The sequence below is a fragment of the Hemitrygon akajei genome, chromosome 4 (genome assembly GCF_048418815.1).
Source record: "Hemitrygon akajei chromosome 4, sHemAka1.3, whole genome shotgun sequence".
In the NCBI taxonomy this organism is placed as follows: Eukaryota; Metazoa; Chordata; class Chondrichthyes; order Myliobatiformes; family Dasyatidae; genus Hemitrygon; species Hemitrygon akajei.
The window spans coordinates 168,329,598-168,345,314 of NC_133127.1; the positions used below are offsets into that span (position 1 = coordinate 168,329,598).

General features: G+C 40.4%; 1 protein-coding gene across 3 annotated transcripts in view; it reads right to left on the bottom strand.

Annotated features, from left to right (window-relative positions):
* LOC140726919 (short transient receptor potential channel 4-like) overlaps positions 1–15,717 on the bottom strand; it is a 101,985-nt gene that overhangs the window by 24,182 nt on the left and 62,086 nt on the right. For all 3 annotated transcript variants that reach the window (XM_073043919.1, XM_073043920.1, XM_073043921.1), the window contains one exon: positions 140–658. In XM_073043919.1, coding sequence (XP_072900020.1) covers positions 140–658 — 519 coding nt within the window. The remainder of the gene's footprint in view (positions 1–139; positions 659–15,717) is intronic.

Consider the following 15,717-nt stretch of genomic DNA (forward strand, 5'->3'; position numbering starts at 1 on the left):
ATATCTAGATTATTATTTCATAAGGACTTACACATTATTAAAACTAGAATGGTGCTGACTCATTGGTTCAATTACGTATTGAGCACATTTTATTCATCACTCATGCACAAAAGTAAAATATTATAACTAAAAATCTTACCTCTTTCTGATGATACCTAATGGCCAACTTTAACCTGGAGAGATCATTTAGTGCCTGAACTTCCAGAATGCTATTATCATCTCTATAATTAAGTATAATTTCTAATTCTCTGGAGCTCCTTGTTTGGTCCAACAAATCTTTAGCAAATGATTCACATTGATGTGATAATTCTTCATATTCTGATTTAAATTCATTTTCCACTTTACTTAGTTCCCGAAGCTCCCAGCTCAAATGAAATGCAGTTAGAAAGGGGTCTTCACTTGATAAAGCAATCAAAGATGGGCTTGCCAAAGCCTTGTATATGTTCAACCTTGATCGGGAATGACGCAAACTGTCAACATCTGAGCTGGAAACACACTCAACACAGTTACAACGAACTTCATGAGGCTGTGGTATAGAAACTCCTCTTTGGACAAGAAGCTTTATTATCTCATAATTGTTTGTGTGAGCTGCAAGAATAATAGGTGTAATATCTGGTGTAAATTCTGAAAATTGTTTATCCAGTAGTATCGGTGGAACCTGTTGAACAGAAAGAAATTATATTATTTTGAGCTGAACATACCATGTTTTTTTCTGATGAAGGGTCTCAGCCCAGAATGTTGACTGTTTCCTCCTTTCTATAGATGCTGCCAGATCTATGAGTTCCTGCAACATTTTAAGTGTGTTGTTCTAGAGATCAAACACCTGCTGAATCTCTTGTGTTTAAGTTTGGTTCTGTTGGTTTTATGTGCAATCAGAGTGGAACAACAAGCCCTTTGGTCCAATGACAAAAATCAGGAATTTCAAATTGGGTTACATCAAAAAGCACTGATTCAGTTTTCTTTGTATTTTTATTTAATTCAGTCTATCTTGGATGACTGAGATTAGGAGGTAGGTGGGTAGTGTTGTGGATAGTGTAAATGTGTTGTAGGTTACAATAGGATATACATGGGATACAGACCTGGGCTGAGAAGTGACAAATAGAGTCGAATACAGAAAATTGTGAAGTGATACAATTTGGAAAATTAAACTTAAAGTCAGAGTACATGGTTAATTTGAAGTAACAAGTAAGAGACAGAGAAACATAGTTATAAGGTGAGAGCTATTTGAAATGAACAAGTTTTGTGGTAGTTTTATTTGAGCCAATAAAAAGGTGGGGTGAGCAGAACAGCCAATGTTGGAGTCAACCAGTGTTCGAGTGGGAGGCTTTGGCTCAAAAGGCTTATTCAGCAAGAACAGTCTTGGGCAAGCGCAGGTGGAGGTTCTAAGAAAGCTTCTAAGTTTTTTTCTTTTTTTCTATTAGAACATAGCTAGTGCACTGAGAACTAGTCCAGTTAGTGGTATGTTCTTTGTGTGTGACATAGAAACTCTGGGTGACCTCCAGTCTCGCTGATAACTACATCTTCACGAATTTCATCAAGCAGCAGCTCCTTTGTGCTAAGGAAGTAGAACTGCAGCTCAATGACCTTCAACTCATATGGAGAATGAGGAGATAGATAGGAACTACAGGGAGGTAGTCACCCCTAGGTTGCAGGAGGCAGGAACCTGGATGACTGTCATGAGAGGGAAAGGGAATCAGCAGCCAGTGCAGAGTGTTCCTGTGGCCATTCCCCTCATAAGTATACAGCTTCGGTTACTGTTGGAGGGTGTGGGGGGGGGGGGGGAACAACTTACCAGCAGGAAGCCACAGCAACAGGGTCTCTGGCACTGAGTATAGCTCCTTGGCTCAGAAAGGAAGGTGGGAAAAGATGAGTGCAGTGATGATAAGGGAAAGAAAATTCTGTGGACAAGAAAAAGAAACCTGGATGGAATTGCGTCTCCTGAGCGCTGGGGTCAAAGAAGTATCGGATCTGGTCCATAGCATTCTAAAGGCAACCGGAAGTCGTAGTAACTATTCGTACCAACAGCATAGGTAGGAGAAGGGAGGAGGTCCAGTAAAGAGAATACAGGGAGCTAGGTAGAAAGCTGAGAAGCAGGACCTCCAACGTAGTAACAGAACACGGAACATAGATCAGTACAGCACAGGAACAGGCTATTTGGCCCACAATTTTGTGATGAGCCAGCTAAAAAGGAAATCAAAAACACCTAAACACCAATCCCTCCAAACTGCACCATGTCCATATCCCTTCATCTTCCTTACACCCATGTGCCTATCCAACTTCTCTTAAAACCTCTAATGTATTTGCCTCTACAACCATACCAGGCAGCACATTTCAGGCATCCATGACTCTGAGTAAAAATCGTACCCTCACATCCCCCTTGAAACTTCTCACCTTTAATGCATGCCCTCTGGTAAAGGACTTTGCAACCCTGGAAACTGATAGTCTTTGTCCACTTTATCTATGCTACTCATAATCTTGTAAACCTCTATCAGATCTCCTCTCAGTCTCTGGTGATCCAGAAAAAATAACCCAAGTTTATCCAGCTTCTTGTGATAGCACATGCCCTCTAAACCAGGCAGCATCCTAGTAAACCTCTTCTGCACCCTCTCCAAATCCTCAACATCTTACCTATATTAGGGCAACCAGAACTGTAGGCAATATTTCAGATGTGGCTAACCAGAGTTCTATAAAGTTGCAATATAACCTCCTGATGCTTGAACTCAATGCTTCCACCAATAAAAACAAGTATTTCATAAGCCTTCTTAACCACCTTATCAACCTGTGTGGCCACTTTCAAGAAGCAATGAACTTGGATCCCAAGATCTCTCTGCTCAGTAACACTGTTATTGATCTTTCCCTCTAAAGTGTATTGTCTCCTTACATTTGCCCTACCGATGTGCAACATTTCACACTTATCTAGGTTAAACTCCATCTGCCGATTATCTACAACTGATTCATATCGTGATGTACTCTTTGCTAGTTTTTTACACCATCCACAACTCCACCAATCTTGGTATCATCCGCAAATTTACTAACCCACGCATCTGCCTGCTGCGTTTCACCAGCATTTTGTGTGTGTTACGTTTTTATCCAAGTCAAATAGCAAAGGTTCCAGCACAGATCCCTGCAGAACTCCATTAATTAAAAACCTCCCATTCAAATAGGTCCTTTCAAACACTACCCTCTATCTTCTATGCAGAAGCCAGTTCAGAATCCAAACAGCCAACTTGCTGTGGACCCCATGCATCTTAATCTTCTGGATTAGCCTCCCTTTAGGGATTTCATCAAACGCCTTAATAAAATCCATGTAGGCAACATTAACTCCCCTACCCTCATCAATCTCTCTCATCACTTTGTCTAAAAACTCAATCAAATTGGTGGAGCGCAACCTGCTACACACAAAGCCATGCTGGCTCTCCCTAACTAAGCCATGGGTTTCCAAATGTTCATATATCCTATCCCTAAGAATTTTCTACAGCAGTTTTAAGACAACTGACACAAGGCTCACCAGTCTATAGTTCCCAGGATTTAGACCATAAGATACAGGAGCAGAATTAGGCCATTTGTCCTACTGAGTCTGCTCCGCCATTTCATCATGGCTGATCCAATTTTACTCTCAGCCCCAATCTTCTATCTTCTCTCCGTATCCCATCATGCCCTGACCAATCAAGAATCTATCAACCTCTGTCTTATACATACATAAAGAATTGGCCTCCACTGCTGCCTTTTGCAAAGAATTCCACAGATTCACCACTCTCCGGCTAAAGAAATTCCCCATCTCTGTTCTAAAAGCACACCCCTCTATTCAGCGGCTTTGTCCTCTGATCTTAGAAGCTCCCATCACAGGAAACATCCTCTGCACATCCACTCTATCAAGGCCTTTCACCATTTGATAAGGTCACACTAATACTTCTGAATTCTAGTGAATACAGGCGCAGAGCCATCAAACACTCTTCCTATTACAAGCCATTTAATCCTGGAATAATTTTTGTGAACCTCCTTTGAACTCTCTCCAGATTCAGCACGTCCTTTCTAAGATAGGGACCCAAAACTGCTCGATACTCCAAATGAGGCCTCATCAGTGCTTTATAAAGTCTCAAGATTAGATCCTTGCTTTTAGTCGTCTTCATTGCATTTCCCTTGCTCACCACAGACTCAACTTGCAAATTAACTTTTAAAGAACCCTACACAAGGACTCTCAAGTCCCCTTGCACCATTTTTTGTTTTTTCTCTCCCTTTCATTTCTTCTACCAAAGTGCATAGCCGTACATTTCCCAACACTGCACTCCATCTATGACTTCTTTACCAATTCTCTGAATTGGTCCAAGACCTTCTGTAGCATCTCTACTTCCTCACAACTACCTGCACCTCCACCTACCTTTATATCATCTGCAAACTTAAACTTTGCAACAAAGCTATCAATTCCATCATCCAAATCATTGACATATAACATAAAATGAACTGAACCCAACACAGACCTCTGTGAAACACCTCTAGTCACTGGCAGCTAACTAGAAAAGGCTCCCGTTATTCCCAGTCTTTGCCTCCTGCCAATCAGCCACTGCTTCATCCATGCTAGAATTCTTCCTGTAATACCATGGGCTCATAACTTTGTTAAGCAGCCTCATGTGTAGCACCTTGTCAAAGGCCTTCTGAAAATCCAGTACTCAACAACAACAGATTTCTCTTTGCCTATACTGCTTGTTATTTATGCATTTGACGAAACCATGCTAACTTTAGCCTATTTTATCAAGTGCCTCCAATTACGCTGAGACCTCATCCTTAATAATTGACTCCAGCATCCTCCCAACCACTGTAAAGGTCAGACTAACTGGCATATTGTTGCCTTTCTCCCTTCTTGAAGAGTGGTGTGATATTTGCAATTTTCCAGACTTCTGGAACCATTCCAGAATCTAGTGATTCTTACTTCTTTCAAACCATGGCGTGTACACCCTTCTGGTCCAGGTGACTTATTTACCTTCAGACCTCTAAAAAGCCATCTCTTAGGCATTCTAGAAATTCCCTCTCTTGGAATCCAGCACCAACATGATTTTCCCAATCTTCTTGCATATTAAAATCTCCCATGAATATTGCAACATTGCTCTTTTGGCATGCATTTTCTATCTTCCATTGTAATTTGTAGACCACATCCCTACTACTGCTTGGGGGTCTATATACAACTCCCATCAGGGTCTTCTTACTCTCACAGTTCCTTAACTCTATCCACAATGATTCAACACCTTCCAAACCTATGTCACTTCTAATGATTTAATTTTTTAACCAACAGAGCCTTCCTACCTGTCCTGTTGATACAATGTGTATCCTTGAACATTAACCTCCTAGCTATAATCTTCTTTTAGTCATGATTCAGTGATGCCTACATCATACATGCCAATCTGCAACTATACTACAAGTTCATCTACCTTATTCTGAGTATTGGATGCATTCAAATATAACACCTTCAATCCTGTTTTCACCCTTTTTGATCTTTTCTGCCTTTTATGCTGCAACTTGTCCTATTGACTGCAATTTTGCCTATCAATAGCTTCTCCTTACTACACATTGCCCCTGTTTATAAACTGGCTACCTCATCTTCAGCGCTATTATCCACCTTTCCTACGATACTTCTTGCATTGAAATGTAGGCAGCTCAGGATACTAGTCACACCATGCTCAACCTTTTAATTCCTAGCTTTGTCTGAGGACTTACCAACATCTCACTCCACAACCTCTCCACTAACTGTTCTGGCACTCTGGTTCATATCCCCCTGCAACTCTAGTCTAGTTTAAACCTCACCATGCAGCATTAACATAATTTCCTGCTAGGATATTAGTCCCACTCCAGTTCAGGTGCAAACTGTTCTTTCTGTACTGGTCCCACCCTCCCTGGAAGAGAGCCCAATGATCCAAAAATCTTCTGTCCTCCTTCCTACACTAACTCCTTAGCCACATAACAAACTGTATAATCTTCCTATTTCTGGCCTCACTAGCATGTGGCACGGGTAACAATCCTGAGATCACAATGCTGGAGGTCCTACCCTGTAACTCAGTACCTAATTCCCTGAGGTCCAGACGGAGAACCATGTCACTTGTCCTACCCATGTCATTGGTACCTACATAGTCCACAAACTCTGCCTGTTCATCTTCCCACTTAAGAATGCTGAAAACATAATCTGAGATGTCCGGGGCCCTGGCACCCAGGAGGCAACATACCATCCAGGAATCTCGTTCTCGCCGATAGAACTTTCTATCCATTCCACTAACAAACAAATTCCCTATCACCACAACATGCCTTTTCTCCCTCATTCCCTTCTGAGTCACAGAGCCAGACTCAGTGCCAGAGACCAGAGCAGTGACTTTCCTCTGTTAAGGCATCCCCCCTGACAGTATCCAAAGTGACAAACTTGTTGTTGAGAGGAATGTTCACAGGGGTACTCTGCACTGGCTCCTTAACCTCTTTTCCCTTCCTGACTGTTATCCAGTTTCCTGTGTCCTGCACCTTGGGTGCCCTATCTATCACCCCTTCAGACTCCTGAATGATCTGGTGTTCATCCAGTGATCCAAGCTGAAGCTGGATACACTTCTTGCAGTTGTAGTCTCAGGGACATTGGAGGTCTCCCTGTCTTTCCACATCCTGCAAGAGGAGCATTTCAAGATCCTGCCTGACATCTCTACTGTCCTAACTGAGCAGACATAAAGAAGGAAAGGAGAAAAAACCTAACCTAGAGTTTTTCTTTTTTTTGCTTTGTCTGACTGAAGCCTTTCTTCGCTGAAGCTTCAAAAAGCTAAAGCCTCAAGATCACCACTCTGACTCTGCCCACTCAGACAATGGCTGCTATGCTTACTCCTGCCTTCCTTTAATTTGCTTTTGTTAATCAATTACAAATGCAGATTGGTTGCTGGTCAAAGCTCTATTGTGTTGCAGCAGCTACCCACTGCTCCCTTTTCTACTCGGACAGTGGACCTGAGTGAAATCCCCTCCTCTCAAAATTTCCGACGTTCGGAAAGGTCGCTGGTCAAAGCTCTATTTCTTTCTTAAATAGAGGTACAACATTAGCCACTCGCTGGTCCTCTGGGTCCTTACCTGTGGCTAGAGAGGACACAAAGATACTGGTCAAAGGCCCAGCAATCTCGTCTCTTGCCTCCTTTAATAACCTAGGGCAAATCCCATCAAACCCTGGGGACTTATCCACCTTAATGCTCATTAGAAAGCCCAATACCTCCTCCTTCTTGAACGCTAAATGCCCTAACATATTTATACATTCAGTATTGACATCCTGGCCCTTCATATCTTTTTCCTTTGCAAAAACTGAAGCAAAGCAGTCATTATGTACCTCACTCACATTCTTTGCATCCAGCAAATGTTCCTTCTTTTATCCTAGTCATTCCACTCTCTCCCTAGTTATCTTCTTGCTCTTGATGTTTGTATAGAATGCCTTGGAATTCACCTTAGTTTTATTTGCCAAGGACTTTTCATGGCCTCTCTTGGCTTTCCTAGTTCCCTTCTTTATTTCTTTTCTGTCTTCTTTCTACTCATGTGCTTCATTTCATCCTAACTTCTGAAGCTTTACCTACATTTCCTTTTTGATTAAATTCATCACCTCTCTGGACATCCAAGATTTTCTTATCTTTCCATTCCCATCCTTCCTTCTAACAGGAACATACCTTTTCTGTAGTCTGTATTCTCTGAATTGCTGGTAATGTCATGTGCCAGTGAGGGTACGGATAGGATGACTGGCAGATAAATGCGTTGCTGAAGAATTGAATCAGAATCAGCTTTATTATCACTAGCATGTGATGTGAAATTTGTTAACTTAGCAGCAGCAGTTCAATGCAATACATAATCAAGCAGAGAGAAAAAATAATAAATAAAACACAATAATAAATAAGTAAATCAATTACATATATTGAATAGATTATTAAAATGTGCAAAAACAAAAATACTGTATATTTTTTTAAAAAGTGAGGTATTGGCCAAAGCTTCAATGTCCATTTAGGAATCGGATGGTAGAGGGGATGAAGCTGTTTCTGAATCGCTGAGTGTGTGCCTTCAGGCTTCTGTATCTTCTACAGTAACAGGGAGAAAAGGGCATGCCATGGGTGCTGGAGGTCTTTAATAATGAACGCAGCCTTTCTGAGACACTATTCCCTGAAGATGTCCTGAGTACTTTGTGCCCAAGATGAAGCTGACTAGATTTACAACCTTCTGCAGCTTCTTTCGGTCATGTGCAGAAGCGCCTCCATACCAGACAGTGATGCAGTCTGTCAGAACGCTCTCCATTGCACAAATATAGAAGTTTTTGAGTGTATTTGTTGACGTGCCAAATCGCTTCAAATTCCTAATAAAGTATAGCCACTGTCTTGTCTTCTTTATGACATCAATATGGTTATATATGGTTAATACATTATATGGTTATATCAATATGTTGGGACCGGGTTAGATCCTCAGAGATCTTGACAGCCAGGTACTTGAAGCTGCTCACTCTCTCCACTTCTGATCTCTCTATGAGGATTGGTATGTGCTCCTTCGTCTTACCCTTCCTTAAGTCCACAATCAGCTCTTTCGTCTTACTGACGTTGAGTGCCAGGTTGTTGCTGCAGCACCATTCCACTAGTTGGAATATCTCACTCCTGTAAGCCCTCTCGTCACCACCTGAGATTCTACCAACAATGGTTGTATCGTCAGCAAATTTGTAGATGGTATTTGAGCTATGCCTAGCCACACAGTCATGTGTATACAGACAGTAGAGCAGTGGGCTAAGCACACACTCCTGAGGTGTGCTAGTATTGATCATCAGCGAAGAGGATATATTATCACCAATCCACAAAGACTGTGGTCTTCTGATTAGTAAGTTGAGGATCCGATTACAGAGGGAGGTACAGAGGCCCAGGTTCTGCAACTTCTCAACCAGGATTGTGGGAATGATGGTATTAAATGCTGAGCTATAGTCGATGAACAGCATCCTGATGTTGGAGTTTGTGTTGTCTAGGTGGTCTAAAGCCATGTGAAGAGCCATGGAGATTGCATCTGCCGTTGACCTATTGTGGCGATAGGCAAATTGCAATGGGTTGAGGTCCTTGCTGAGGCAGGAGTTCTGTCTATTCATAACCAAATCTCAAAGCATTTCATCATTGTCGATGTGGGTGCTACCAGGTGATAGTCGTTAAGGCAGCACACATTATTCTTCTTTGGCACTGGTATAATTGTTGTCTTTTTGAAGCAAATGGGAATTTCTGCCCATAGCAGTGAGGGGTTGAAAATGTCCTTGAATACTCCCGCTAACTGGTTGCCTTACCAGGTACTCCATCGGGACCTTCTGTCTTGCGAGGGTTCACTCTTCTTAAAGACAGTCTAACATCGGCCTCTGAGACACAGGGTTATCAGGTGCTGCAGGGATCTTCACAGCTGTAGTTGTGTTCTCCCTTTCAAAGTGTGCATAGAAGGCATTGAGTTCATCTGGTAGTGAAGCATCACTGCCATTCATAATATTGGGTTTCGCTTTGTAGGAAGTAATGTCTTGCAGCCCCTGCCAGAATTGCTGTTGCTTCTGATATTGCCTCCAACCTCACTTGAAATTGATGCAGGGGGAATGGTTTAAAATTTCCTGATCACACAGATCTTTTCTGGGGAAGGTATGATCAGTACAAAAAAAATGGGTTATATTTGAACCTGAGGGGGACCAATATCCTTGCAGGCAGGTTTGCTAGAGCTGTCGGGGAGGGTTTAACCTACTATAGCAGGGGGTTGGGAAATGGAATGATAGGACTGAGGACGGGGCAGTTAGTATACAAATAAATGCAGGGTGTAACGCTACTGTGAGGATAGAGCAAAATTGCAGTCAGAGGGATTGAAAAGTGTAAAGAATACAGGACTGAAAGTGTTATATTTGAATGCACGCAGCATATGGAACAAGGTAGATGATCTTGCACCACATTTAGAGATTGGCAGGTACAACATTATGGACATAACTAGGTCATTGCTGAAAGAAGACATTACTTGGGAGATTAACATCCAAGGATATACGGTGTTTTGAAAGAATAGGCAGGTAGGTGGAGGAGTTGGGGTGGCTCTGTTGGCAAAAATGAAATCAAATCCAAAGAAAGAGGTGACATAGGATCGGAAGACGTAGAATTCTTGTGGGTAGAGTTAGGAAACTACAAGGATAAAAAGACCCTGATGGGAGTTATATACTGGCCTCCAAGCAGTAGCTAGGATGTGGGCTACAAATTACAACAGATAGAAAATGCGTGTCAAAAGGGGAATAATACAATAGTGATTGGGGATTTCAATATGCAGGTAGCTTGGGAAAATTAAGTTGCTGCTGAATATCAAGAGAAGGTATTTGTAGAATACCTACAATATGGCTTTTTAGAGCAGCTGATGGTTGAGTCCACTAGGGGAAAGGCAATTCTGGATTGGGTGTTATGTAATGAACCAGATTTGATTAGGGAGCTTAAAGTAAAGGAACCCTTAGGAGGCAGTGATCATAATATGATTAAGTTCACCTTCCAGTTTGAGAGGGAGAAGATACAGTCAGATGTATCAGTATTACAGAGGAGTAAAGTAAATTACAGAGGCATGAGAGAGGAGCCGGCCAAAGTTGATTGGAAGGTAACACTATCAGGGATGAAAGCAGAGCAGCAATAGTTAGAGTTTCTGGAGCAATTTAGAAATGTAGGACAGAGACATCCCAAAAATGAAGTCTTCTAAAGGGAGGATGAAGCAACTGTGGCTGACAAGGGAAGTCAAAGACAGCATAAAAGGAAAACAGAACTCATTTAATATCGGAAAACTTAGTGGGCAAGTGGAGGATTGGGAAGTTTTAAAAAAACAATAGAAATTAACTAAAAAAAATTAAGGAAAGTAAGGATGAGACATGAAGGTAGGTAAGCTACTGAATAATACAAAGGAGGATAAAAGAGGATACAAGAAGATTTTTCAGATGTAAAAATAGTAAAAGAGAGGCAAGAGTGGATATTGGGCTGCTGGAAAATGATGCTGGAGAGGTAGTAATGAGGGGACAAAAAATTGTGGATGAATTTAATAAGTATTTTGTATCAGTCTTCACTATGAAAGACACTAGCAGTATGCCAGAAATCTGAGTGTCAAGGGGCAGAATTAAGTGTAGTTGCTAATACTAAGGAGAAGGTGCTTTAGAAGTGAAAGGTAAGTTACTTGGACCAGATGGACTATCCTAGGGCTCTAAAAGAGGTAGCTGAAGGTACAGGCATTAGTAATGGATATAAGAAAAATGGAGGGTTATCGGTCATGTAGGAGAGAAGAATTAGATGATCATGGAGTTGTTTGTACTGTTGGGTGCTGTTGTTCATTGATTCTATTATGGATCTTGGATTTACTGAATATGCCCACAAGAAAACAAATTTTAGGGTTGTAACATATATGTACTTTGATAATAAATTTACTTTGAACTTCGTTCTCTGTTCTAACTACATGTTAATTGCACAGTCCCCTTATGCTCATTCTTGAAAGATTTTAAATGCATGATTTAAAAGTTAACTTTATTGTAAATTTTAAATAATTCCTAATCAAAATAATTTACTGACCGCAGGCTTATTTTAATATTAACTCAATCCATGGCTGGCCTATACAGTATCTAAAATGCAATTACATGCATTTGATCCCTATTTCTTGATGAACTTGTACAATAAAAATCTATCAATTTCAAATCTTGGAAATGTCAAATCTTGGAAATTTCAAATGATACAGCATGCAGTGGATGCTTTATGTGAAAAGATACTTCATGTTTTCAATCCCAGACAGCTTATCATTTAAAATCTAGAAACACAGTAAATCCTACTCACTTGCTAAAGAACAGGCATTCAATATTTCCTTTTCATATTGACCAATTCTATTCTTACATATTCTCTCAAATACTGTTAATCACATTACAGCCAAAGGGGTACAGAGCTGGAAGTTCTCTTACCCATAAAACTGAACACACATTACTTTGTTGCCTTAGAGCTTGCTCTGCACAGCTTTAGCTTATGTGAGACAAATATAACTAAATCATTACTTTCAGTCAAGCATTGAATACTTTAAAATCAACCAAGCACTGACTATGACAAACAAGGGAATCCATGGGATGTTTAAAAACTATTTCTCTTTATTCTTTCACTTTCCTGTGTGCTGACAGCAGTTGGTATTTGGCTATTGCTATTTTCCTTTTATGTTGGAAGACAAATCTTGTAGATCCATTGCAATCCATACATTGAAGGAAGTTATGCATTTGTCATAATGGAATGTTTCTAAATGATGATACATAACATAAAACAGTACAATACATGAATAGGCCCTTCAGTCCAAGGTGATGTGCTGAACTAATTATGCTAATGACACCTGATGAAACTAATCTCTTCTGCCGGCACAAAGTCCCTATCCAAATTCACATGCAGATTTAACAGCCTCTTAAACTCTACCCTAAACACCTCCACAATTACACCTGGCAGCATATTTTAGGCATCTACCACACTATGTATAAAAAAAACTTGCCCCGTACATCTCCTTTAAACTTTCCCCCTTCACCTTAAGTGCATACTGCAGGATTAGACATTTCAAACCTGGGGTGGGGGAGGGGAACACAACTGTTCTCTACCTAAACTTCTGATAAATAAATAAAAGCTTTTATGAAGTCTCCCCTCCAGTTTACCAGACAAAACAAATGCAGTTTGTCTAGCCACTCCTTATAGTGCACACCCTCTAATCCAGGCAGTATCCTGGTAAATTTCTTCTGCACTCACTCCAAAGCCTCCACATCCTTTCTACAATGTTGCAACCAGAACTGAGCACAATACTCCAAATGTCGCATAACCAGAGTTCTGTAAAGCTGCAACATAAATTCTTGACTTATTGCCTCAACTAAAAAAGGGAAGCATGTCATAGGCCTTCTTTACACTCTATCAGTTTGTGTAGCCACTTTCAAGGAGCTATGGACTTGGACCCCAAGATGCCTCTGTATGTTAAATGAATCGTGCACTTATAGTCTAATTTGTAATTGAGCCTGCTGGCAGTCAACGTAACCAAAAGTGAAAGTTCAGTGTTCTTCAAAGATTTGGCAGGGGCAGAAGCCATCTCTATGAATTAGCAGAGCATTTTCATGTCTTTGAAGATTAGTTTGGAGTTCTTAAAAAAATATTTAAGCCATGAGGTGTGTTCTGACAGCATCTCTTGGCTATCATCTGATACAGTTGATTCTTGTTAATTGGGACACATTGGAACCAGTACATTTTGGTTCAATTAAAAGGCTGCTTAAGTTAGCTGAAGTTTCATGGAAATAGTTAAAAAGGTATAAAATGAACAAACTACTATTTAACAGAGTAACAAATTATGTATTTAAAGGAATTACAGAACAAGTTAGAACACTATAAGTCAATCTTTTGATTGACTGTCAATAAACAAATTCAGCAGATACCTAGTACAGTTAATGAACTGCTTTCATATAATGCTTTCAACCATTACATCCTCCAAGTCTTCATTTTTATTGTAACATTCAAAATGATTGTTGATATCTGAGTTTCTAACTTGCTGAAGTAGTGAAATCATTTCATTTTCACTCCCAGCCTTTTCTGGCATCTCCAATCCTGAATGCTTGAAACCACAGTGAGCAAAGTAGTTCTTATTTTTTTACCAATTATCAGTGACAAAAATCACTGCTTTTTGAACACAAACACAAACAATTTACACTATTTAAAAATGGTTTGCTGAAAGCATGGTGAAGTGTCTAATGGCCATGCAAGTGCACAAGTGACATTAGTTAGAAACTGTTTGACATCAGTCTCCTGTCTCAATTAAGCAGCATAGTATCCCAAATAAATTAAGGGAATCCCATCTATTTTCTTGATTAGTTTTTGTTCTTTAAGAATTGTCCCAAATAAGCAGCTTCCCTGATTAACCAATGGTCCGATTAACTGGAATCCACTGTACTTTCCTCATGCAACAGATGATAACAATATGGGATTCCTTTTCTGGGAAATATAATATTGTGATCCCATATTGTACCACATACTGGAACCTCATCTCAAGGACCTCCATGGCATCCTCTGCTAGGATTCAATCATTACTCATCATAGCACGTTTTACAAGTGAGAATATAGACTGAGAAAGTGATTAATAATGGTACAAGGGGCTTTCTTTCTAGACTAGGGCAAGAAACCAAGAAAGGAAGTCCCTTCTGCCACAGAAATCCATTTCTCAGCCTGTATTCTCACTTTTAATCAAACCTTCTCATTTTTTTTGTTGTAGCTTTTATATTCTTCATCCAAACACTTCAATGGGTTCAGAGCATCATGACCTCTCTGTGCTTGGTAGCAAACCTATCTTTGGCCATGCAGGTTATCCTTTCTCCCTAGAACACAAGCTGGTCTATAAGAGGTCTCGATTATTCCTGTCCCAGTACTTGCAGAGCATAACTGCAGGTGATTCTAGGTCATGGATTTTCAAGATGTTTTTCTGTTTTATGATTGAATGTGGAAGGAAAGCACAATTAATATGACTACTTGAACCAGTTAGGATGAATTTGGGTGCTAATCGAGATAAGTGTTCAGTAGTCAATTTTCAACCTATTACATCTTTCATTGATATCAGTGGAGAAGAAAGTTTTGGCATGCTGATCTATTTTGCATCCAAGATTAACATACTCATCACAATTCTGTGTTGTCCCAAGTTGTGTCAGTTGAAAGGTAACACAAATTCTGTTATTACAGATAGTCTAATGCTTTTATCTGATTAAACTTGCAGAAATAACTCAAAGAAATATAATCAGAAAGAGTTGTTTGAAGAACTTGGCCTGCATTTACTACCTGCTCCCAATTCTCCTTGTGAAAATGTGGTCAATCAGCTCATTGAATTGCTGTAGTACATTCAATTATGATAATATCAGTGATATAGGTGGAGACTTCCAGTAGTTAGACCTGGTGACAGTGAATAATAAAAATAGTATCTTATTTATAGATCACTTTTCATACAATGTAATTCAAAATGCTTTACAATGGATCCATTACCAAGAAGACGACTTGCAGGATGTACTCTACCCAGACACCTGTCAAGTTACCACAATGGATTTTGTAAATGGTACTCAACTCACTGCAATCACGTTATAGCAAATGGATTTAATGCTGATTAAGAAAACATCACTGACTTGAGTGGTACTGATTTTCGACTTAAGGCTGATTTATACTTGTGCGTCGCATCTACGCCGTAGGTATCGCGTACCCTAAGCCGTACCTACGCTGTACCCTAAGCTGTAGGGTAACGTGCACCTCTCCAGAAAAGTTACTCATGCGTCGCGGCGACACAGACCTCAACAACTGAGTGGTCTGCTTGGTAGCATGGCATTTCCTCCTACGCATTTCCGGTTGCTTCTTCTCCACCATGATTGTAGGCTATGCGTACACTGATACAAAATAGATGAACCAAATCGTCAAATCTACCTGCCGACATGCGAAAACGTTTGAAATGTATCTCCTCGTCCATGTCTCTAATGAAGAAACTCAACACAGTGGCATAGAAACCCCACCGCCAGCTAGCGTTTTGGCGCACACCAATGCATGCTCGCTACGGCATACAGCGACGCAGAAGTGAAAATTAGGGTCATGGCGTCGCCCGTACGCACAAGTATAAATCAGCCTTTACGCTGGAACTGTGCTTCTCAAGAGAAATGCTGATTATTCTATCACATTTCTGATTTGTAGGAATAATGGG